The sequence below is a fragment of the Caenorhabditis remanei genome, chromosome IV (assembly GCF_010183535.1).
Source record: "Caenorhabditis remanei strain PX506 chromosome IV, whole genome shotgun sequence".
Taxonomy (NCBI): Eukaryota; Metazoa; Nematoda; class Chromadorea; order Rhabditida; family Rhabditidae; genus Caenorhabditis; species Caenorhabditis remanei.
Window position 1 is genome coordinate 13,692,756 of NC_071331.1, and position 23,847 is coordinate 13,716,602.

The 23,847-nt window shown below is 37.0% G+C and overlaps 9 protein-coding genes across 9 annotated transcripts; 5 read left to right on the forward strand and 4 right to left on the reverse strand.

Moving 5' to 3' along the window:
- Positions 1-2,464: 2,464 nt before the first annotated feature.
- Positions 2,465-4,002, forward strand: GCK72_013836 (uncharacterized protein; the record flags this gene model as incomplete). The annotated part of the gene is made up of 5 exons (XM_003107688.2): positions 2,465-2,544; positions 2,590-2,826; positions 2,882-3,188; positions 3,235-3,503; positions 3,555-4,002. 5 exons carry the CDS (start codon positions 2,465-2,467, stop codon positions 4,000-4,002), a joined length of 1,341 nt encoding a protein of 446 aa, XP_003107736.2.
- A 748-nt stretch (positions 4,003-4,750) lies between these two features.
- Positions 4,751-5,328, forward strand: GCK72_013837 (uncharacterized protein; the record flags this gene model as incomplete). Its single annotated transcript, XM_003090212.2, has 3 exons — positions 4,751-4,928; positions 4,972-5,123; positions 5,167-5,328. 3 exons carry the CDS (start codon positions 4,751-4,753, stop codon positions 5,326-5,328), a joined length of 492 nt encoding a protein of 163 aa, XP_003090260.2.
- A 323-nt stretch (positions 5,329-5,651) lies between these two features.
- Positions 5,652-6,584, forward strand: GCK72_013838 (uncharacterized protein; the record flags this gene model as incomplete). The annotated part of the gene is made up of 3 exons (XM_003090215.2): positions 5,652-6,146; positions 6,197-6,445; positions 6,492-6,584. The coding sequence occupies 3 exons, from the start codon at positions 5,652-5,654 to the stop codon at positions 6,582-6,584; spliced, it is 837 nt and encodes a 278-aa protein (XP_003090263.2).
- A 435-nt stretch (positions 6,585-7,019) lies between these two features.
- GCK72_013839 (uncharacterized protein) lies at positions 7,020-7,393 on the forward strand (the record flags this gene model as incomplete). Its single annotated transcript, XM_003107708.1, has 3 exons — positions 7,020-7,085; positions 7,129-7,261; positions 7,308-7,393. The coding sequence occupies 3 exons, from the start codon at positions 7,020-7,022 to the stop codon at positions 7,391-7,393; spliced, it is 285 nt and encodes a 94-aa protein (XP_003107756.1).
- Positions 7,394-7,457: 64 nt separating this feature from the next.
- Positions 7,458-8,296, reverse strand: GCK72_013840 (uncharacterized protein; the record flags this gene model as incomplete). The annotated part of the gene is made up of 3 exons (XM_053730020.1): positions 7,458-7,595; positions 7,644-7,910; positions 7,958-8,296. 3 exons carry the CDS (start codon positions 8,294-8,296, stop codon positions 7,458-7,460), a joined length of 744 nt encoding a protein of 247 aa, XP_053584792.1.
- A 2,996-nt stretch (positions 8,297-11,292) lies between these two features.
- GCK72_013841 (uncharacterized protein) lies at positions 11,293-12,344 on the reverse strand (the record flags this gene model as incomplete). The annotated part of the gene is made up of 3 exons (XM_053730021.1): positions 11,293-11,571; positions 11,629-11,691; positions 11,742-12,344. The coding sequence occupies 3 exons, from the start codon at positions 12,342-12,344 to the stop codon at positions 11,293-11,295; spliced, it is 945 nt and encodes a 314-aa protein (XP_053584793.1).
- A 4,851-nt stretch (positions 12,345-17,195) lies between these two features.
- Positions 17,196-17,822, forward strand: GCK72_013842 (uncharacterized protein; the record flags this gene model as incomplete). Its single annotated transcript, XM_003107956.2, has 3 exons — positions 17,196-17,259; positions 17,315-17,475; positions 17,679-17,822. 3 exons carry the CDS (start codon positions 17,196-17,198, stop codon positions 17,820-17,822), a joined length of 369 nt encoding a protein of 122 aa, XP_003108004.1.
- Positions 17,823-18,051: 229 nt separating this feature from the next.
- GCK72_013843 (uncharacterized protein) lies at positions 18,052-19,427 on the reverse strand (the record flags this gene model as incomplete). Its single annotated transcript, XM_003107711.2, has 6 exons — positions 18,052-18,220; positions 18,268-18,420; positions 18,473-18,624; positions 18,673-18,884; positions 18,928-19,022; positions 19,192-19,427. 6 exons carry the CDS (start codon positions 19,425-19,427, stop codon positions 18,052-18,054), a joined length of 1,017 nt encoding a protein of 338 aa, XP_003107759.2.
- A 136-nt stretch (positions 19,428-19,563) lies between these two features.
- On the reverse strand, positions 19,564-20,491 carry GCK72_013844 (uncharacterized protein; the record flags this gene model as incomplete). The annotated part of the gene is made up of 3 exons (XM_003107981.1): positions 19,564-19,684; positions 19,787-20,186; positions 20,233-20,491. 3 exons carry the CDS (start codon positions 20,489-20,491, stop codon positions 19,564-19,566), a joined length of 780 nt encoding a protein of 259 aa, XP_003108029.1.
- Positions 20,492-23,847: the final 3,356 nt, after the last annotated feature.

Genomic DNA, 23,847 nt, shown 5'->3' on the forward strand with positions numbered 1-23,847 from the left:
CACTACACCGAGTGCCCAGCAGTCAACTAGAAACGAGTGTGTCGCATAGGTGAACATCTCCGGAGCCATGTAGCCGGGGGTTCCACAAAGCGTCCGACCTCTGGAATAAAAGCCACTATTACAGAATATATAATCTCAACATTTCAGAGTCTTAAAATCCAGAATTCAGAAACAAAGACGCCCGACATCAAAATCCTGTATCCGGGTTTCAGAATTCGAAATCGCAAATCCTAGAATTCATCATTCAGAGTCTAAGAACCCAGATTTCCAAATCGAGAATCCAGAATACGGAATACAGAATTCAGAATTCAGAATCATTGAACCTAGAATACAAGATTCAGAATCTAAAAATAAGAATGTAACAATCCAGATATTAATACATAGAATTCGGGATTCAGAATTCATAATATCAGCGACTCTCACTGCCACTTTACTCTCTCCCCAACATCTCGCGAGCTTGGGAAGAATTGTCAACGAAAAAGTATAGCTTCTGAATCTAATTGCGATTTGAATAAAATCAAAACTATTAGAAGAGAAAATGAGACATGAGAAATTCCACCAATTTCAAAACATAAGATTTGGAAAAATCAAAAATATAATGCTGTTTCACATGTAATTCATATTTGAAAATAAATTTACAGAACAGTGTGATGAAAGCAGTTGAACCAGTAGAGGCCATATCATATCATTTTCAGAAAATCTTCAATAATGTCCAATTCTCTCTTTTCTTCTTTCTTAGAAATCCATTTAGATGAGAGCAACTGAAAAACGTTTCTTTATTCTTCACTAAAACGTTCTGAACTTACTTGTTGCATCGTCCACATTTTTCTCTGTTTCAATTCAAATTCAAAACTTCCATGATATCAAAACCAAACGTTGTTAACATTTCATGCAGGATTACCCCGAGTGCCCAGCAGTCGACACAAAACGAGTGTGCCGCATCAGTGAACATTTTTGGGGCCATGTAGCCGGGGGTTCCACAAAGCGTCCGACCTCTGGAATAAAATTATTGTAAGTTGCCCTATTACAGAGTATGGAATCTCAAAATTTTAGAATCTTAGAATCCAGAATTCAGAATCGAAGATGCCATATTTCAAAATCCAGATTCTGGGTTCCAAAATTCGATATCCCAGATACTAGAATTCATCATTCAGAGTCTAGGAATCCACATTTCAAAATCCAGAACTCAAAATACAGAATTCAAAAAAATCCGGAAAAAAAATTTAGAATTCAGAACCATAGAACCTAGAATACGAAATGCAGTATCTAAAATAGGAATCTAACAATCCAGATATCAATACCCAGATTCCGGGTTTCAGAATTCAGAATACCAAAACCTAGAATTAAAAACGTAGAACCCAGAAAGTTTGGTTCAGAGTCCCAACCTTCAAAGAATCTGCAAAGCAACTACGCAAGAACAACCAAATAAAGGATGAGAAATTGTCAAGGGGGTACGGACTTGTTGGAGAATACCAATCGAAAAGAACTGGTGTTGCTATTAAGGTACATATGAAACAGCATTATATTTTAATTTTTCCAAAATTTTTATTTTAAAATTGGTGGAATTTCTCATGTCTCATTTTCTCTTCTAATAGTTTTGGTTTTATTCAGATTGCAATTAAATAGATTCAGAAACTACACTTTTCCGTTGACAATTATCCTCAAGCTCGCGAGATGGTGGGCAGCGGCGAGAGAGTGAAGGGGAGTGAGAGACGCAGACATTTCTTTCCAATTTCCGTCGGGTCTAATATTATCACACGGGGTATTATCACTCTCAATATTATCACTCTGCGTCTTCGCATTTTTTCTCTTTTTTTGTCATCTTCTCTGAAAAGATGTATATGTGTAAGGAGATAATCATTTTAATACTACATTTAGTGCATATCATATGTCTTGGTAAAAACGAGGAGGGGAAATAAGAAGAATGTGAGACAAAATGACCCAATTTAGAAAGGATTTGAAGGATCCGTCGCTGTTCTAGTCTCGTGTTATGTGATCGACTGAATTGAAAATTTCTGAAAAAAATCGGCATGTTCGAGTTCAAGTTTTCAGAGATAATTTCAACTTTTATGTAAAATCCAGAATTCTCTTCTGACTTCTGAGAAATAGCCAATCGTGTCTTCATCGAATATGGGTTCATCTTCTATCCTCATGTGACAAGTCTTCAATTCTCACCTGTCCATTGACGCGACAGGTCTCTACTTCTCACCCGTAATTTGCATAGATGACCAAGATCTGATGATGACGTCATTATCTCAAGTTTCCTAGGAGCCAAGTTCGTGTTTATCTAATCCTATTTAATAGCACTTTGTATCTCTTTTGAAGATAATAAATGTCACCTACTGGGAAATCATGTGTGGGAGAATGGTCTGAGAAGAAATGGCCACATGGAGGTCTATTCTGTGTAGAAGGCTTGTAGGTCACACCAGTGATTTTCTGAGTTTTTACGATTATTTCCCTACTAATGACTGTTTCGTTTCCTCTTCTTCGTTTGCCAGCAGTGGCACTTCGTGAAGTACTTTTGAACTTTGGAACGATGGATTTGTAAGTTTCTTCTCAGAGAAATCTGTTGTAGTTTATTGATTTTAGACTTGAATTCTCCTTCACCTCCACCAGAGTGAGAGACTGTGTCTTTCGTTCAGCGAGACTGCGTGTAATCGAACATAATGTGGAATTCCTGAAAGAATGTCCACACATTGTCACAGTCTTCAAAAACGACGACGGTCTACACGAACACAAATTAGAATGGGAGTTCGTCGGAGGTCAAATGGCAGGAAAATCGCATCAAGAAGAGAGGAGAATAGGATGTCATCGGTTCGAGAAATGGTGAGAAACTCCCAATAAATATTCTAACGCCAGTAGTAAATGTAATTGTTTTCAGTCATAAGAATGGAAACATAATCCAATGTCACTTTCACAACCCAGAGTTCGGAGCATCTGTCGTGTTTAATCACATTTCGAAGATCTTCCAAGGACCGGTCAACCTTTTCCTAGATCTGAGTCACATCCGAAATCTCTATTCAATTCTTCTCAATCAAAACATCTCGGAATGTCAAAAACTAGAGGTGTATGAAGGATATAATAATGAACAGAATGACGAAGATTTGTATGGAATTCTGGATATGGTAAATATCGGAAAAGAATTGAAGGCGTATGTCACAAATCAAGATGAGATTGATTTTGATCAGGTGAGTTTTACGGAGTAACTGACTTTTCTCATTTTCCATTTTTCAGATATGTCACTTGGAAAGTCTCACTTTGGAGAATGCCAACTGGATGACTCTTCCCGATTTGATCTCTTTGAATTGTCGGTACGGAAGCTTCATTAATCACAAGTTTGGACCATCTGATGTTAATTCATTTGCTGAAAATTGGTACAACTCTACGAATAGGACACTGGCAAAAATGCAATTGGGATGGGATGTCGACACTGAACTGGATTTGAAGAAAAGCAAGTTGGAATGGAAGAAATGGGATCCGAAAATCAGATCGAGATGCTTTTAGTAAGTTTCAATAATTGAAATTTCGAAAAAGCCAAACATTTTCAATTGCAGTGACCCAAGTGAACCATATCATTCGAATCGTATTGATTGTTCTGAAGGATACGACATCACTCGTTCGGACGGTCTAACTGCGACAATTCTCGTTCGAGACGGTTTCGAATGCTATGCTCTTTTTCTTGTTTGGCATGATCCTTATCCAGAGAAGACCCGGTTGAATCAACTGCGTGAACGAATGACTGAAGAATTCAAAAAGTTCGAAAACGTTTTTGAGAGTCATCGTGGCAATGAGAAGTATGTGACCGTCGGGAAGATTGTTAAGAGTTGGATAGAATCGAAGGAAATTGCACACTTATCATTTGAAGAATGGAAGTATGCATTGGATTATATATCTGAAGATACATGCCATCTGTACAATCGAATTGTGAAAAATGTGAACGATATTCAGAAGGAAATCAAGCTATGGGAATCTGTAGATAATACTAACAACTGTATTCTTTGACGATTTGTTTTTTCTGCATCCGGATTTTTAATAACCTAATAATCATAATTAATCATTTTCACTCACCCCCTTACTCACAACATTCCCTATTTTTCTGCTGTTACTGAGATAAGATACAGTTTTCCTTTTTTATTCCATGCGTTCTGATCAATACAAAAAATGAAATCTGTTTTCTAGAGGGTTCAACAGAGGGAATGATTATCAATGTATGGTCGCCTCGTCAGTTCGCATAAAAGTAAAACAAACAAACCATTTTTGTCCATACTTGTCAAAAATCGGGCCGGCCCGGCTCGGCCCGTCGGCCCGGCCGGGCCGAAATTTCTCTCGGCCCGGCCCGGCCCGGTCGGCCCGGATTCAAAAATGGGTACCCATTTTTACCAATTTTTTTTTGAAATTTTTCGAAAAAAAACAGTAAAAATGCTTAAATTATCATTACATATTCAAATTTTGATTCAATTTTAAATGTTTATTCGAAAACTATACTTTTTTCAAAAAATTTCCAAAAAAAATTCAAAAACTCAAAATGTTTTGAAAAAAATGTTTCAAAACGGGCCGAGCGGGCCGGGCCGGGCCACGGGCCGGGCCGGGCCGGGCCGGGCCGGGCCGGGCCGGGCCGGGCCGAGATTTTTCCTGATTTCGGCCCGGCCCGTGACAAGTATGTTTTTGTCGAATATTGACCACATTCGACTGGTAGAGAACACAAAAAGTGTTCATTTTTACGATTTATTTCGAAGAAATCATTTGAGAGATGCATCTCAAAATCTTTCTTGTTCTGCTTCTGGCTGTCTACACCAGCCAAAAACATCTTTCTGGCACTAACAAAACTGCTGAATTCTTGGCTAAAACTCAACTGGAGCTTTTGAAAAAAGCAACGAACGAAACTAATTTGGCACGAATGTCAAAGCTGGCTTCAATCGATATCGGAAGTGAGTTTTTTGTCTTTATTCCGCCAAAAACTCTTTTTTTCAGCACTGGATAACGTGAAAAAGTTGTTCCGCCTGGTAACGATTCTGGAATTCTCTGTTTTGGATGCAGCTGCTGTTGGAAAAAAAGACATTTACGCAATGATCGAATCATATTCAGCAGAGCATAAAGCACATTCAATAATTCATTTGGAAAGAGTTCGTACCCCTTTTTATTCTCATTGCAAACCAATATTTCCAGACAAATAAAAGCCCATCGGGATGGAAAATTATCAAGGGACAGGGTATTTTTGTATCAAATGACGTTTGTGACTTCACGTGCAACATCAATTCTCTCAACACCTCAGCCGTCGACAAGTTCGTTTTGAATCCAGTTCTTGCATTGATTGGTTATGATCAATAAGTTTTTTTTTTCATTATCATGAAAATGAAATATTCAATTCAAAAGTTTTTGAGTGCCGAATGAGGAATAACTAGGACCGCTGTGAATCCTTTTATTACCAGACAAACTACAGTTATTCGACCACACTCTATTCCAGAATCCACTTATTCAAAAAATCAAACAATATTTGAGTTTTCATTGTTTACGAAGTGTTTTTCACCTGAAATTAAAGACTAGAAGTAGAGCCATTTCTCAGTATTTCATTAACTTTTTTCAGCTGCATACCTCGAGTCTGTTATTATTTAAGCCTTCACTTCTAAACTTCAGTTTTCACGTTTTGACTGATGTTTGTGATATCCAAAATATGGCTTGGATATGGTCTCATATCAGTTGTCTTGTCAGCATTTCTTGTTTTAATAATATCAACTAGCCAACTTTTCAATCAATCCTTCTACCGACTCGTCACAATTCATCTCGTTCTTGTCATTCTCAGTTGGATCAATTCATGGCCCAGTCGAATCGTCTACACAGAAGATTCTCCGTATTTCGCAAGAGTTCTCTTCGAACATTCTCCAAGATTATTCAAGTCTTTCACATTCCTCGGAGTCGCGTTTTGTCATATTCAGTCATGGAGTTCAATTGTGATTTGTATCAACAAGCTGAGAACTGCAAATCCCGAGAAATATGAAGAACGGAACAAATTCTGGAATAGATGGTGTCTTCTGATCTATGGATTAATTATAGCATTTGGCTTATTGGCTGCGAACTACTTGATCGTTATTCCGACTATCCGCTATCTCCCTGAAACTGGAAATTTTGTGTTCATCGTGATGAATTTGGTTAGTTTAAAACATTCAAAATTTCAGAGTTCTGAATCGAGTGTTTACAGGGAGATGGAATAATGAACATATTTCTCGTTGGAGTTTTTCTGATTCTCTACATTTTGATCAGTCTCATTATTGGATTGATTACTATTTGTAAAATCAGAAAACACGAAGAAAAAGGTTATCACCACTCGTCATTGGTCATCTTGGCTCATACATTCTTCCGTGTTTTCTGTCTTCTCTCGCTCATGGGATCCTTTTTCTTGCAAATTGAAGATTTCACTGTCGAAATGATGATCACTATTGTCGACTTTGTGAGTAGAATTTCAGTGTTTCAAGAGTTTATTAAAACACGTTCAGATGACATTCTCCATGACATACATGCTTCTTTTCTGCGACGAAAACGTGAAAATGGCATTTAGAACATCCTGTTCGTCTGGAGACTCAACTTAAGAATGAAATAAAATCAAAAAATCAACTTTTGTGTCTTTGTGTTGTTGAATAAAATAATAACAGATATTTCATATTTTTCGAGAGTATTTATCAGTCATTTTGAATGGAAAAGAAATTTTCATCATATGTAGAGTATTGGTGGAAGAAATACAATTATCCTGTAACGCACTCAAAAATCGAGCCGTACTTTCAAAAATTATGCACCTCGCAATGAAAAACTACACTTCTTTTCCTGATTTTTACGTCATTTCCTAAATTTCCGTCAAAAAAAGATACTTTTTTCCGTGTTGACCGAACATTCAATAGAAGCGTCTAGTCGATTCACAAACTTATTTCACATTTGACTCTAGTTTTTGTGAGTTTTTAATTTCAATATTCAGTTCAAAGGTTTGAAACTAATTTAGCAAATCTTCAACCACCAGCACATACTTCAAGATGTACGCCTTCCTGATTCTGAATATCTGTTTCGTCGTTTTTGTTGGTGTTGGGTGCAAGAAGAAGGTGAATTTTCTATCAGAAAGGTACAAAACTGAAAACATTCCAGAAAAACAATGCGAGTAAACTGAAACCTCGTGACATGTCAAAAGAAAAAGGAGTTACAAAGTCACCGGCTTCTAAACCAGGAACTCCGACGACTCCTACTCAAGAAGCAGAAAAAGTGAAAACACCGGAACCGGGTAATAAGAACACTCAAATGATGTGAATCTTCAATTGATGTTTCAGAAGCAGAACCTCCAATGGCTCCAAGAGAAGCAGATGATAATGAGACAATCAATGAAGCACCGTCTCAGTGGAGTGCTATCAAATAATATGTTATTAAAGTTAACAGTAATAAATAAATTCGTTTATATGTTCAAGTTAATTGAGCATTCATTATGTAATGTTGCACCGACTCGAATTCTGTATTCCTGAAGGTCTCACATTTGTTTTTCTAACAAAGATTGATGTTTTGATAGCCTGACGCAGATTTTGATCGAATATGACCATAATATAAGTCATTGAGAAATTTATCTGAAATTCAATTATGTTATGAAAGTTTACCGATTTCGGAATTCTTACTAAATCTGAAACAGTCATCAATATATCCACAGTCAGATAATACGAAACACTGAATGACGTGATTTGCCACGCGAGCGTTATAGAATAAACAGCAGAATGAACAACGCTTATTTGAGTGAGACGACGAAGAAGCTTTTTGTGTGCATCGTTTTGATCAGATAGCTTTTTTCTGACCTGCAGAAAAGTGACGACACTGATAACTACTATTATGATGAAGTAGAATACAATGAAGGTGAATAAAACGACGCGATTCTTTTCCGATTCCCCCTGAAATACGACTATTCACTGATTCCTATTTCACAGAGATTTCTCACCTGAGACAGTGGTAATGAAATGAATTTCTTCAATTCATAATCAAAATACATTGGTCGAACAGTAATAAGATTAGATCCAAGTGAAGAGAGACCCAATACTACAAAATACAATACTAGAAACCATTTGTTCCAGAACTTGAGAGCAGAAGAGAAAATAGAAGTTGTCAACCTGTGAGCACATATTATAATAGTGCTCAAACTCTGAACATGGAAGAAGAATGAGACCAAGAAATTGGAGACTTTGAGAACGATTGGAGTATGAACAAACACTGGAAGAATGAATATTTCTCCTTCCGGTCGAAATGTAAGACGGTGTGGCCACGTGTTGATCCAACACATCAAATTCAGAATGAGATCAACAATGACAACACGATAAAATGAATACTTGAAAAATGTATGAACGGACAGTAAAGTAATTATAAAAATAGATAGAACTGCAGAGAATATTCCAAATAGAAGCCATACAAAAAGTATCAATTCCATAAGATCAGATATGAGTAAAAGTGTGGCATTACTTCCGTATAAGAGCAAAATTTGAGATACGAAATGGTTGTTATTTACATACCGAATAACACTTTTTGTAGAAAACTAATTTTTGTGTACTAACATTTCCGAAATATCAACTAGCGATAAATATGGTTTTGATCTCTTCGCAAGATTTTTTTTCAAACTTTTTTTGAAGCACATTCTTATTAGATAACAAATAACAGAAGAGTAATTACTGGCTGTATTCATTTTTCATGAATATAAAATATCAATTACCACTTCTCGAATATTTTGATCAAATATGAAAATCATATAAGACATTGAGAATGTGACCTGAAAAGTGAATTCATAAATTAAATTCTGTTTATAATTCTCCACCATATCTGAAACTGTCATCATCATAGTAATTGTGATATTAAATGAAAAAAAGTTGGTAGAAGCTTGCCACAAAAGAAATGAAGCATAGAGAGCAGTGTGAGTTATTGCAATTTTCGATCGAATTTTCAGAAGTTCTTTGTGTTGATTCGCATGAAAAACTAATTGTTTTTTTACTTGTCGAATTGTTAGAATACCGAAAATAAATATTATGAGAAAATAGATGACCATAAATGTAGAAAGATAATAGAAACTGTTTTCGCCGTCATCCTGAATTAATAAGAATTAGAAGAAATTGAATGAAGCAAAGTGCAAGCATCGAACCTGAACTAGCGTAATGAAATAGAATAGTCTCAACTTATAATCAAAAATAACGTTATGAAAAGAAACGGGTTTCGTTGCGATGAATGCAAAAACGATGGTTCCAAAATAGACAATAAGATAGTATCGATTCCAAAAACAGTTGGTTTCGGTCAGTATTGTAGTTGTCAGTCGATGAGCACAGATAATGATAATACTCAAACTTTGAACATGAAAAAAGAAAACAATGAGTAACATCGAAATGTCCAATATGAATTTAGCATTCTCGTAAATGGGAAGTATCAATTTTTCAGCTTCAGGCCTGAAAATCAATCGATTCGGCCACGTGTTGATCCAACAGAGCGTATTCAAAATCAGATGAACTAGAATAACACGATAAAACGAATAGCTGAATGATTTGTGGATTGATAGAATAATAATCAGAAATATAGTCAATGCGGCTGAAAAAATACCGAAGAAAAGCCAGAGAATAATGATTATTTCCATCTCCGGGCACAAATATTTCAAACTTTCTCTTTTTATTAAAACTGAAACTTTCAAAAATCAACGTTGTGAATCGAAGTGAATCCAATGCGCATAAACCTTCAATTTTCTTAAATTTCGTTAACATTGCGTCTCGATTTCAACAAAGAGCAATTCAACATTTTTTCACATAAGTTTATTTGAAACTCTGAACACAACATTATATTTTTTAAGTACTTACGAGAACAGCTGAATGAAGAAGTGAAACCTATCTGAATAGTCAATGACTACTCTCTTTTTCTTTTTTTAATATGTCATATTGAAATACTTCGTGTTACAAAAAGAACAACTTCACATTACAATAACCCGACTTGAGTTGTTTTGAGTACTCTGAATATCCGTAACTCTCCCTTTTATCATAGCCGTAAAAGGAATTTTGTTGATAATGGCTGCTCGAACATTTCCATCAAATAGAATCAGAATATAAGCCATCGAAAATGCAATCTGAAACTCTCTAAGAAACAATTTCTGGAAACTGAATGACATCTGCTCACCATATCTGAAACTGTCATCAGTATATTGATTGAATTGTTATAGATCAAAAAAGGACTGACAATCTGCCAAATCAATAAAAGAGCATAGGCACAGGTATGAGTAATCGTAATCTGAGACATTTTCCGAAGTAATTGTTTATGTTGAAGTGACTGATTATCCAATCGTTTCTTAACTTTGAATATGGTCAGTGATCCAATTATTAAGATGATAAGAAGGTAGCCAGAAATAAAAAACCGAAGATAAACTCTGTTGGCCTCGATTTGTTCCTTCAAAAGTTATTGAAATCTTCACATTTAGTTCCCATACTTACCACTGTGACATTGGAAAACGTGAATGTATTTGACTGGTAATCGAACTCAACTTCATTCAAATGAATTAATTGAGTTGCTCCAAACGAGTAGACTAGAGTCAATGCATAAACCAAAAGATAATATTTACTCCAGAAAAAGTTTGAGGATTTGAAAAGAGAAGTTGATAGACGATGAATACAAATAGAAATAGAACTGATACTTTGAACATGAAGAAATATATTCATTATAAAATAAGTTATATAAATCACAGAAGGAACGTATTCATAAATTGGCAGTATGTATTCTACTCCGTCTTGTCTGAAAATCATCCTATTCGGCCACGTATTCAGCCAACAACATAGATTCAGAAGAAGATCCATCGTGATCAATCGATAGAATGAGAACGTGAAATGTTTGTTTTTTGATAACAAAACAATTAATAAAATCATGAAAATTGCAGAGATTATTCCATAAGTTAACCATACTTTTGGTAAAGTTCCAAGCATTGGAAGGTCGAGATTCAAATAATATGTTTGGGAGAACTGTGTGTGGTCAAAATGAAAAAAAATTTCTAAAGTTTTCATGAATAAATTGATATTTTCACCTGGAAAATGTTATTCAGAGGAGATTGAACACCTGTCAGACGGAAATGAAATATGGAAGTTCAAACTCAACAGGGAAGAAATTTTTCAGTAGGAAATCTGAATCTAATGTTGGAATCTGAACGTGAATCAGATTGGAGAGTGAAGAAATAAATATATAGTTTTTGCACGAGAAGAAGAAAATAAGCTAACTTTGATTAGAGAAATCATTTATTTCCAATATAAACTTTACTTAAAAGCTAATCTAATTTACATTTTTCTTTGTGAAAATTAGTGATGCACGACGAGTTTTTCCATTAGAAGCAAAACGTTTCGTTGGAATTCTTCCACCCATCAACTCGATTGTATACTTTCCACCAGGCGGTTTCTCATTTCCAAACTCAATTTTCTCATAGAGATATCCGAGAACTTGTCCGATTGTGAATGGATCAAATATGATTTGTTTATCCTGTCTCTGTACCGGATGAAGGATATAAATCCCTTTATTGTTGGCAACGACAGGACTGAAATCATCTTTTCCTTTCTGAAAAAAACTCGGATAGCATAAATAAATTAAATTGAATCTTCTATCTTATCTTACATAGACTCGGAAATCATCAGGTAAAGTTTTGATTGGAGTTCCGTTCGGAAGTGTATCTGCACCCTGAAGAAAACCAGGAGATTCAATGAAAAAAGCGAGAACAAAATACTTACGAGTCGTCCATGAGCTCCGAGTTTAGAAAACGAGACGTCTTCAGTAGTGGTAACGACGTCGCCAATTGTCGGGGTGAAACCAGTCGTCGATTCTGCTCCGATTGTTGAAAAACCTTTTGTTGGAGTTGGATGTTCAGTGGTGTGAACTTCAGATGTGGTTTGTTCTGCTTGAGTTGGAGCAATCGATGAAGATGGGAACACTTTCTCCGTCGTCTCGGTGACAGAATCTTCAGTTGTTGGCTTTACAGTAATTCTGATCTCAGTTGTTGGTTTTTCAGATGGCATAGTGTACTGTGCTCTAGTAGTCGGAGTTGATGGTGTGGGATTTTCAGTAGCTGGTTCCGTAGTGGGTTCCGTAGTTGTTCGTTTTTCTGTCGTCGGTTCGGGGGTTGGTGCTTCAGTTGTAGATATTTCTGTTGTTGCTTCCGTGGTCACCTGCACTGTTGTTGGTGTTTCGGTTCTCGGTTCCTGTTTAGTTGGTTCCGTAATCACCTCTACCGTTGTCGATTCTTCTTTTAACCGCTTTCCGACAACTGATGATGTACTACCCACTACCCACATCACCTGTTCCGGTCTAACAGGTCCTCCGAATGCACCATCCATGGAATTTCCCTTACTGGCAGGAGCATGTTTGATGAATGAGACGGCTGAAAAAGGTCTCTTTCAAGGGATAACTCATAGATTTCTTGCCTTGATAAACCATCAAAAGACAGATGAAAAGAGGAGAACGAAGGCAATGCATTTCGAGTCCCTCAATTTGTTTCGTCGAGTTTTTTGTCAAGTAATGTGAATAAATAAGCTTTTCTATATTCCCAATCTCTCATGGAATCATTTCCAAAAAAAGTTAACGGGGGAATGTTGGCACGTCGAAATGGATAGTGATATTTGCCCGTGTGTTCTCAATTTCTTTTAAAAAGTTAGACAGTCCAAAAGACCAGCGTGGTAGTGAGTTGAAGTCTAACTACATTCATTCTCTCATAATAAATTTATCTAATGCACTATTCATCTGAAAAAAACCATTAAAATGATTAAAAGTTACAAAATATAATCTTTTGTCCGTCTTATCAGATAAATATTTTTTAGATTTTATAAAGATGAAAATGAAAACTCATCTCTCGATTCAATTCAATTGAAAGCCTTTTTCTTCTTTCCATTGCAGAAGATATTCCCCACTTTCCATCAACTTCATTCCCACCGTTTTCTGTAAAGTGAGTCACTAAAAAATCAATCAAAAAACACTTTCGATTATCGAATCGAGACCCCATTTTCCCTCTTTTACCAACTGCTTTTTCCCTCATAAACACCCATTGAATGGAGAATATAAAGTGTCTATAGACATATTATTTTGTGATTCTCGAATACAAAACTCGCTTTTCATATCTTTTTGATTGTTATTGTTATCATCTCATTTTATTATTTTCCCCCGCAATACAATTTTCCAGATATTCAGCTCTCGTGTTTTGATAATTTTTTTGTGTTCTTCTGTTCATTTCCTAGAAAAATATGCCACCTTTTTTTGATTACCTCGATCGACTGAACTCACTTCCCATCAGAACAGGAACTTCTATCTACCGTATCCTCTATTTCTTATTCCATTTTTTGCTACCAAACATCAAAAAATGGCCTTTTATAATGAGCGGAACCAGAGAAAAAGAAAAGAAAAAACGCAAATGCAAAGAGACAAAAAATTGGTGTCAAATTTCAAGTTTTTCCCGAGGATATCTTCCAGTTCCATTTGCATTGGTGATGAAAGAAAACGAAAAAAAGAAGAAGAAGGACTGAGATCACCATTTTTGTGTTTTCATGCCCACGCTCTTTTTGGTTTTTTTATTCTAACAAAGGATCGTACTAGTGGATGGTCTGCACCCACTGCTGGAGATTTTCATAGAAGAGACGTTTAAGCCTTTCTGGCCTGAAACTCAGTCGGATGCAGATTTTGTATTCTACATACGGACAATTTTACTTGGAATTTTTTTTAATAACAAATATGAAAATTACTTTATTTCGGTATTGACAGGTGACATTAAAGTCTTGAAAGCTTCAGCTTTACGGTTAGTTGAATACTGATAATCCTAATTCGAGTCTAAATCCACTGTCAGAATTGGATGTAAGTCACTCCAAAACATCAAATCGATCGGTCGAAGTCCACGTTTGATAATTGTAAAATACAATCTCGAAACATTGTGGACCTGAAACTACTGTTCATTCCTTTGGGATTCCCCTTCGTCTACTACCTCCTTAGTCTCCAATTAGACATCTGAAACTTGATAGTGGACTACGGTAGTCTGTCAATTCCTTCATCTCAAATAGTTACATCTGTCCATGTCCATTTTCAAGACCATCATTATATCCATTTCTTGTGACGTGGAACATCTTCTTTGCTATCCCGTCTCTTCGTTTTCTTTACTAATTTCAGAATTCTATTCCCATCTAATCTGATTACTCATTTTGAATAGATTTCCTCTATTTTCTTCTTCTTCTTTTTAAACTGTTCTTCTTCTTCTGCTTCTTCTTCGTTTCCTGAAAAATTGTGTTCACTTATCTTATTCATCTCTCTTCTTCTTTTTTCTTTTTTTCACACATCTCAACACGACATACAAAAAATAAGAAAATGTATTTTGTCGAAGAAAAAAACCAGTGAAAATAAAAAATAAATTTTTGTTAGCCCGCCCATCACAAATCGCCTTTTCGTCAGGTATTAGACGGCACGTCCCACTCATTTTTACGGGAAAATAAGAAGAGAAATTAGAGGAGAGGAAATGATGAAAGTGGTAAGAGATAGAGAGAGAATATTTATAAGACAGTCTCAACATCTTGATGTTGATTTCATAGTCCGGATTTTCAGTCTGAGGTTTGTTTTTTGAAAGTGATCAGCAAGTAACTTATAAATTGGATGACGAGTGGATCTTCATTGATTTCGAGATGACAAACAAGGATCATACTATATCTTCTCTTATTTTTCTTCTTCTGTTCTTTTACCAGAAGAGTCATTTTTTATTTCCTTCCTTCTGAAGCTGGCTTGCACTTCTCATGACATCAACCTACAGGAAAGTAATATATTTTACCATCTCTCTCTTTCTATTTTCTTCGAGAAAGGAGTCGCATGTCAACAGATGTTCCCTTCCTTCTAATCACTTTTCCATTCATAAAATTGTGCAACAATTCTGATGAATACATAATTTTTCGGAATATCGAATTGAAGAAAAGATGGATTATGACAAAGCATTCTTATTTCCTTATTCCTTTTCATCCACCCCCAACAATTTTTGTCATTTTTCATGAGAGCTCCTTGGGTTTTGGACAAGATCTTATCTTTGAGAATATGCAGATTTGGGGTGGGTCTCAAGGAGCTTTGAGTGATTCACTGCTCCATGCATATGGGTCTAGCGAAAGAGATATTCTTGGAAATCCATTGAAAGAGAAGAAAGAGTCTTCCAAATCGCTAGAACTCCAGATCTGAAGCATCGCCTACCTGGTTGCTCTTTGCCTTTAAACGAGTGCCATCATAAAAAAAAGAATTAAGGGATCTTATCTCAAAAATGAATAGAACAGCGTCTAGCGAATTCTAAAACTCTCTCGACATACTTTCCAACTCATCTTCCTCTGTATTCTGTCCCTGCTCTTTTTCTCCATTACAAGTGTTCGTTGCTCTTACTTTGTATTCTCCAACTCTTTCATATTTTGGGTCGGATCGTCCTCCTCTCTCACTCTGTTCGGAATTCTCAATTAGATTTCTTCTTCTTTCCTGCTCTTCTATATATATATATTTTGTTCTGCGCGAAGAGAGCCGCACAAAAAATAACCAGAAGACGTGTTTACACATTCATGTGTTCAGTTGGGAGGAGCAAGAAATACACATTTTTCGCGTCTTGGGATTTTTTAGTTTTTATTTTTATTTATGAGGATGAGGGCTGGTAGGTAACAAAAATTATATTATTACGATTTGAGGTGCCGGTGTCTCTAGAACAACTCGGATCGGTTACGGTAGATTCCAACTGATTCCCCCAACGTGTCCATTATCAATTCTCGAGTTTCCAGACTCATTCGACAAATGAAAAAATGTTGTTTCGTATCAGTTGACCATCTGATTGACCAATAAACATATAGTACAAAAACAAGTTATTCGGGAGGTCTTGTTGTTGTTTCTCCTTATTTCTATTGTTTCAAAACAGAATATTTTATCATGAATCCCTCACTTTTCGACGAATTTCCCTTCTTTCTTCCATCCCATGACGAATTCGAAAGTATAAAGTAAAGTTGTAAACTTTATCAATTCCCCCTACCGTAACCGTTTCTTCGTTTTTCTTTTTTCATCTTCAAAAGCTTTTTATCATAACAATAAGAGTCGATTGAATAGATGATTGAGTCTATTGTCAAGTGACACGTCATTCCTTTTGGTGAAATCGAAAGGAGTTTTCTAGAAACTCTCATTCTTCTCAGGTTTAATCTATTGAGATGTTGTGTTGACATGACTCAGAGTTTCATTTCATACTTTTTCTTTTTGATCCACGAGGAAGTAGATTATCTATTGAGACTTTGGATTGGGATTTTATACCTGAAAATACAAAATTTGGAAGGAAATCTAATCTAATCAGAAGTACCCGGAAGATATAAATCTGAGATACAAAGTAGTTCAGATCTTCTCGCTCTCATTTTCATTTTCTGAATGGCAGAGGTTTAGTAACTCATTCAAGGTCATCTAATTACTTCCTTGTGTATTCTAAGAACATATTAAAAACCAGTTGAATACAGAGATCTCATGAGTTCTTTCTCTGAAAATTAGAATAGAAACTGTATTGTTTTTTCCTTTTAGTCTAGACAATCCAATTTCCGGAGTACATTTCTTCCTACGCATTCATGAAGATCTATATCGTTTCTGATCATTCTAAAACAGAAGACCGAAGTCATCAGAAGCTCTTCCAATTGGGCTAGCTAGACCCACTCCTCTCTCTAGAATCTCAAACTGCCACGTCATCTTAACTCATCAGTAATCCGCCGATTCTCTCACTTCCATTTTTTTGTTTCGATTGAATGTGTGGGGTTCGTGCGGAGTATAGAGTGAGGGAGTGAAAGAGAGAACGATAAAACATACACGATTTCGTCGTTTTCAATTCGAATATATCTATAAAACTGCGGTTCGAATGGTATTGCACACCCCCTCGTTTTTCTCGTTTCTTCTTCTTCTTACCTTCCATTCGTGTTCCTTTTTGTCGTCAAATGATCTGTTTCGTGTTGTCCAAAAAAAAAGAAAAGAAAGAGAGAGAGAGAGGGAGTCATTTCCATATTTCGTACCATATCGTGGGAATATTTACAGTCTATAAATATGTACATCAGTATCACTTTGGACACGTTTTGCTTTTCATTCATACTTTCCACTCTCTTCTTTCGAAATCATTCTCGAATTTTTCGATCTTCAGTTCCCTTATTTTCAGCCTTCAATCCTCCATTATCAACATGAAGTTCGGCACATCATTCGTTCTTTTCGCCACCATCTCAATGATGTTCGCTGTGGCATACGGTAAGTATCTACAGTAATCTTATGTCTGGAAGAAAGTTTCAATGTCCTTTTTCAGCCGAAGAAGAGGCTCCAGAAGCCGCTGTCGTCGTGACAACAGAAGCAGCAGCTGAAGCTCCAGTCACCGGAGGAGCCGTCGGTGGAGCTGAACCAGCCAAGGAAGCTCCAGCTGTTGCTGCAGGAGAGGTTACTGGAAAGGCCGGAGGTGCTGATATTGAGGTTAGTTTTCGAGTAATTTGGTTTCCTTCAGATCGTTTTTAGTTACTATAAATTTCTATTGTCTTGAAAACGTCAAGATACACTGCTTTAGTGTGTTTTATGAGCGTCATAAAGAAGAAATTGTAGCGAAATTGGAAGTGAAAAACTGAAGATTATAACCGATGTAGACTTTCTGGTCTCTATTATTCAACATCGGTTTTCAGGTTACCACTGCAGCCATCGTTCCACTTGTCACCTCTGATGCTCCAGTCACCCCATCCATTGAGACTACAACCAAGGCATCCAACTCTCTCATCTCCCACGTCTTCGCTTTCGGTTGCTTCTTCCTGGTCGCTCTTCATCAATAATTTCACTCGAACGATAATTCTCTTCAGAATTTGATTTTTTTTTTCTTTTCTCACCCCCCTTGTTATCATAAAACTAATATTTTTCATCATTCTCTTCATCAAATTATTTTGGATTTCCTCTAAAACTCATATACGCCTTAACTAAATTTAAATATTTTTCCTGACAACTCTCGCAATTTTTATTTCATTTTTCAGTATATTTTTCAGAACAATAAAGACTAGATTAGAATCAATAATTTCTCGGCCAAGCCGGTCTCATCGCATCGTAATCATCCAGCTTCGTTGATTCTTTGAGTCCGAATCCATCGAAAACTTCGCGAATCTTATTCGAAGATTCATTTTCGGTGCTCTCTGTGACGACTTTTTTATCAATCGATTCGGATGAAGCAATAATTCTCCTGTAAATATTTACTCGAACGATGATTTTGCCTCTCATCTACTATACCGGTTCAATTGAATATTTCTGATGATATTCTGTAGGTTTATTTGTTTTTCGAGTAATGAATCGTCGCTTTTGAATGGGCCGAAGTTCTGTCTTTGAAGTCGAATCGTCGCTGATTCCAATCCAAGATTTATTCCAATGTTTTCTACGAGCTGTCTGGAAAAATATGAATTGTAGACTATTTAAATCCTGAAACAAGGACTCTCACCTCAACATCTCATCGTCTTCTCCAGAGCATTGCGCAGTAATTGAAAACCGGGGTGATCGGAACCAATTCAAGTCGATTGAATAAACTATTTGAGCACCAGGAAGTTGGGCTCTTGGGACTCCTCGTCGGGCTAATTCGAAAGCCTCAGAGCTCTATTGAAAATTAAAATAATTATGCGATATACTACCCGGACTGCTCACTTCTAAATCCACATTAGCATGTCTAAATGAAGCTCCACGAAACTCTGATTCCATCCGTGACAAAACCTTTTCAATTCTGTGTCGTGTAATTTTTCCGATTTCTGCAGAGGTGTCCACAGGTTTTTTGAGTAGTCCATCAATCCGATAGGCATTCGTCCACGATTTCGCCATGATTTCAGGAACTTTTTCGCATCCATCATTCAACCCGAACACTTAAAATATTATGTTTATTTTCGTAATTTATCTGATGCTTACGGCAAACTCCAGAACTATTTGCTGCTAACGGAAGTACATCTAGAATCTGAATGTCTTCCGACCTAATGGATCTTCCTGATACCAGAGGGTGATATCTGAAAATACTGCCGATAAGGGCATGTTAATTATGATTGCCTCTTCACAATCCTATCGAATAGATTCAAATGATGAAATTATAATTCTAAACCCAATTTGCTCTTCAAAAAGAAATTTACTCAAAGTATTACGTACTGTGATTCGCAGTATGTTCGTCATCGACCTCACCTATAATCCGCTATTTCATTCCGCCCGACTACCACAAGTGCTCCAGATTCATGGTGAGGTTCAACAATTGGAAGAGAGATCAGAGGAAGTCTTACTTGTGAAGTAGATTCTATTTCAGCAACTGTCTCAGAAATCTGTCTGGTCAAGAGCTTAATGAGAGCCGATGAAGAGACTCCAGAACGCTTATAAACACACAAAACACCGGATAGCGCCTTCCAAAGATGACTTTGACTCATTTTCTGAACTTTAATAATCTCGAACTGTTTTCTTTATTGGAAGCGGTAGGTTTGTTCAAACAAGCTTCGAATATTTGGCATGCGTAACAGAAGTTTTAGATTAACAATTTTATTTTTTTCAACAAAAAACAACAGTTTAATGCTTTTGGGCGATACGCTTGTCACGCTCCTCAGCGATGGAAAGACGGACTCCGTTTCCAGATGGAAGGGAGACGAGGGCCTTGTTTCCTTTTCCAATGACGAAGACGTTGGAAATGCTGGAAGGAAAGAACTTATTTTAGCAACCAACCTTAGCCGGACTTTTACGACCCTCGCGGCCCCCGACCTTCATTCTCCTTTAGCCTTCAAGGCAAACTTACCGAGTGGCGAAGGAGTGTCCAGCAGAATCCTTAATGTGGATGATGTCAGATGCTCCTGGGAGACGCTCACGATGTCCGATGATTCCGATACGACCAACGTTACGTCCTCCGGTGACGTAGGCCAAGTTTCCTGGCTCGAACTTGACGAAGTCGGAGATCTTCTGGGTGTTGATGTTGAAGACGATGGTATCGTTGACCTTGACATGTGGGTCTGGGTAACGGATGGTGCGTCCGTCAGTGGTGGTGAGGACTGGGACTCCCTTGTTGAGTGTGCGGACAGATCTGACCTTGCAGAGCTTGAAGTCAGCCTCAGCAGCTTGGATTCTGTGGACGATGTAACGTCCCTTGGTATCGTAGAGCATACGGAAATACTCGTTGGTGCGGTCGATGGCGACAACATCTGTAAAAAAATCAGTATTTAAAAATCAACAGTGTCAATTTCTTACCCATGAATCCAGTTGGGAACTTGTGGCAGGTTCTGACCTTTCCGTCGACGCGGACAATTCTCTGGGTGAGGATCTTCTTGGCCTCGGTGTAGTTGAGAGCGTACTTCAGACGGTTACGGAGGAACAAGCTGAGTGGGAGAGACTCACGAAGCTTGTGTGGTCCTGGGTTTGGACGAACGGCGAAAACTCCTCCGAGTTTGTCGAGCATCCAGTGCTTTGGGGCAGCAAGACGCTTAAGATGCTTCTTTGGTCCTCTCATTTTTTAAAGTGTGTACCTCAAGCTGAAAAAATAAGCTTTAAGAAAAGTTCTGAAAATACAAACAGAATTTTACGAGAAACACAGAAAATTTTATACATCTCAAGTTTACTAAAGGGCGTTCTATAGGTTACATTATCACAAAAACAATAGAATTCTACATATTAATCCACAAAAAGCCTAAAAATTCAGTAAAAATAGGAAAAGTGAGACAAACTTTTGTCAGTTTGGCCTAAAAAATGTTTCGCTGTGAGACCCGTGGAAAGAAATAGGATGCGCCTTTAAATGCCTGCAATCGCGCCCTGTCGCACCTTGTCGTGTACTCCTCTCAGACAACTCCAAACTCTCCAGCCGGATCAATCTGGAGAGTTTGGCTCCGGCCGGAGCTCCGGATATCCATAGCTGCCGAATCTTAGTCAGAAAATTTAAGACCTGAATGTTGGTTTAAAAATTTTTGAAAATTTCAGTTAACAAAAAACCGAATTTTTTGAAATTTTTTGAATTTTTGTCACGAAAAAGTAACATTTCGACTATGATCGAGGAGAAATTCTGAATCATCAAAAAAAATTTTTTAAAGTCCAAACAATTTTTTGATGAGAATTGGAACGTTTTGATCCGGCTTTTGACAACTATGCAGAGCACTGTAAATATGTTTAAAACATCGTAAAACTTTTAATGCTAAATATCAACAACATAATTCCGCAAGATGAGAACAATATAACTTTTCCCAGCTCCCAGTTTAATGAGATAACTGCCCCAACTATTTTTCTAAATCATAATCGTGTTGGGGAGGAAGGCAGTGATTATTAAATTTTTATTCACAAAAATCGACAAAGTGTTCAATATTTCAAGATGAAATAATGGAAATTGACTTATAGCAAGTAAATGAGAGAATGATAATGGTATTCTACACAAAATCGATAATTTTTTTTCGGTTTTTAAAAAATTAAACGGAAATTTACTGATAAAAAATAAACTACTGGAAAGGGAGAGTTGGAAACGATGGGTTTACAATAATGATTCCAGCGAAAGGCAGTTTCAGTAGACAGTAAACGGGTAGAAAAAACGTGTTTTTTGTTGTAAAAGGCACTTTTTGGAGGGGTTTATAGAGGAAGGAGGAGTGGAAAAATTGGAGCAAATTTCAAACTGAAAAAGTAGAATTATATGAAAGTTATTATGCAGGAGAGCCATATGACTAGCAAAACAGGAAAAATACATAAAATATGTAAAAATGAAGAAAAAGAGAATCAGTAGAAACAGGGATTTAGAAGTTGGACCACATTGGTTTTCGGAGCCAACGGAGACGAAGTCCTGAGTTGGTGCGAATCTTGATCGAGGCAGCTTCAGCAGCACGAACAACATCTTTTACGGATTGCATCAAGTTTTGAGCATTGTGTACCAGCTGTTGCATAGCTTCATCATCCTCTTCGCTGCCTGAAATCAAAAAATTTAGTTGCGAATTCACACTTTTTTTATTAAAAGGAATCAATGGTTAGATCAGTCACTCGCAAATCATTGGTTTCACACAAGATAGTTATTTTATAGAATGTTTAGTGAGGGAATGGAAAATTTCAATTCACACAATTATTTTGTTTTCTCTGCAAACGAATTATTTACCCTCGACTGGTTGACCGTATGGGCCGATGACATCTGGAATGGTTTTTGATACTTTTGAATTAAAAAAAATGAGAATTATGAATTAGCAGTTGTCATTGTTCTAGTTTCAAACTCACTTGCTGATCCGAGCATTGTAGCCTTCACAGTTGACAACACCTTCAATTGGGTAGCTATCGTTGGGATTCTTTCAGAAACTTGAAGGAGAGCCTGGAAAGAAATAGATAAAGATCATTCGGTTATCCGAGGAATTCCTACCGTTCTCATCTTGATATCGGTACAAAGTCTAGCAAGTTGAACTGCCAATCGTGTAACTTCCTCTGATGAATCAGCAATAGCCTTCGAGCAATTGATAAGATCCTTCTTCGTTCCGCCTTCTCCTCTAACCAATTGAGATAATCTAGCCATCAAAATAGCCATTCTCTTGGCAGCAGCAACAATATCGTTCTCTTGTGAACTCCATTGTTTCAACTCATTGTGCAAGTTGTGAGCAGCAGCAAGCATTGGTTGATGAGATGCTTGTGGCAATGGATATCTCTCCCAGAATGCACGTGTCTCTTCTTCTTCATCATACTCTGGTGGTGGAGGTGGACGTGGTGGTGGTGAGAGTTCAACTGGTGGGGGTGGACGTGGTGGGGCAGGAATATCCTCTCGAATGATCATCTTGTTGTGAACGATTGGAGCAGTTGGTGGGGATGCATTGACACTTCTGATCACTTGCGACGATGGTGGAGGCTGAAAAAAGTTTATTTTTGCTTGTATTTGTCTCGTCCTCATTCCAATTGATCTTAATGCTCAGTCGTGATTTCATTACTTCCAAATCATTCAAATCCAATGAAGAACTCCTTGAAATCAATCAGATCTTCATGAGAAAAGCTACGAACATTCTTGTGCCTTCGCCTCGGAAGCAAGCAAACAAAAAGAAGGAAGTTTCTATTTACTGTACCAACACTAAATTATGAGGTCAAAGATGATCTTTGATGAGAAGGCGAACACAACTGTTTTTTGTTTCGAAAGGAACAGAGTTCAAAAAGTGAGAAAGTACTCACTGGATTGTATGGAGAAGCTCTTGAAATGCTCTCTTGGTAGCTTGAATGTCTTCCATTATTCATTGGAACTCCAGTGATTGCATCTCCAACAGCTCTAACACTGTTCAATAAATGATCATTGGTTCCACGCCAGTTCTGTGCAGCATACTGATCGTGTGGATTCTGGGCAATTTGCTTGGCATTATTCACCATTGGTGGGATGGCTGAAAAGAGAGTTTGGGTTGATTTGATATAAGAGAAATTGAATATAGTCTGTGTTTTGTTGTGTTCTATCGTTTCTATCATGTTACTTACTAATAAGAACCTGCGGATTGAAGGGCATCAGACGAGTTTTGTAGACATATTCATAGTTTTGCTCACTATAATTGTCATACTCATCCGATGAGTCGTAGTTATCGGATACTGACGAAGAGTACCGATTGATAGGCATCATTTCCCCCTGTGAGATGATACTTAAGGATGATTTGATCAACGAGAATAAAAGAGATATGAAATGAAAATGTGAGAAAAAAAGCGCAGATATTCCAGAAATTTCCGAATTACCAAGCTGAAACTACAAAATAGAACAACCGTAATCCTCTCCAAAAACTAGGAACCTTGATAAAACATGGAGTTTAGAATAAGAAAAACAGTTTTCGGATTGAACTGGTAACTTGGAAAAAGATAGGAACTTTTGTGTCTCGTGGGTTTCGAAGG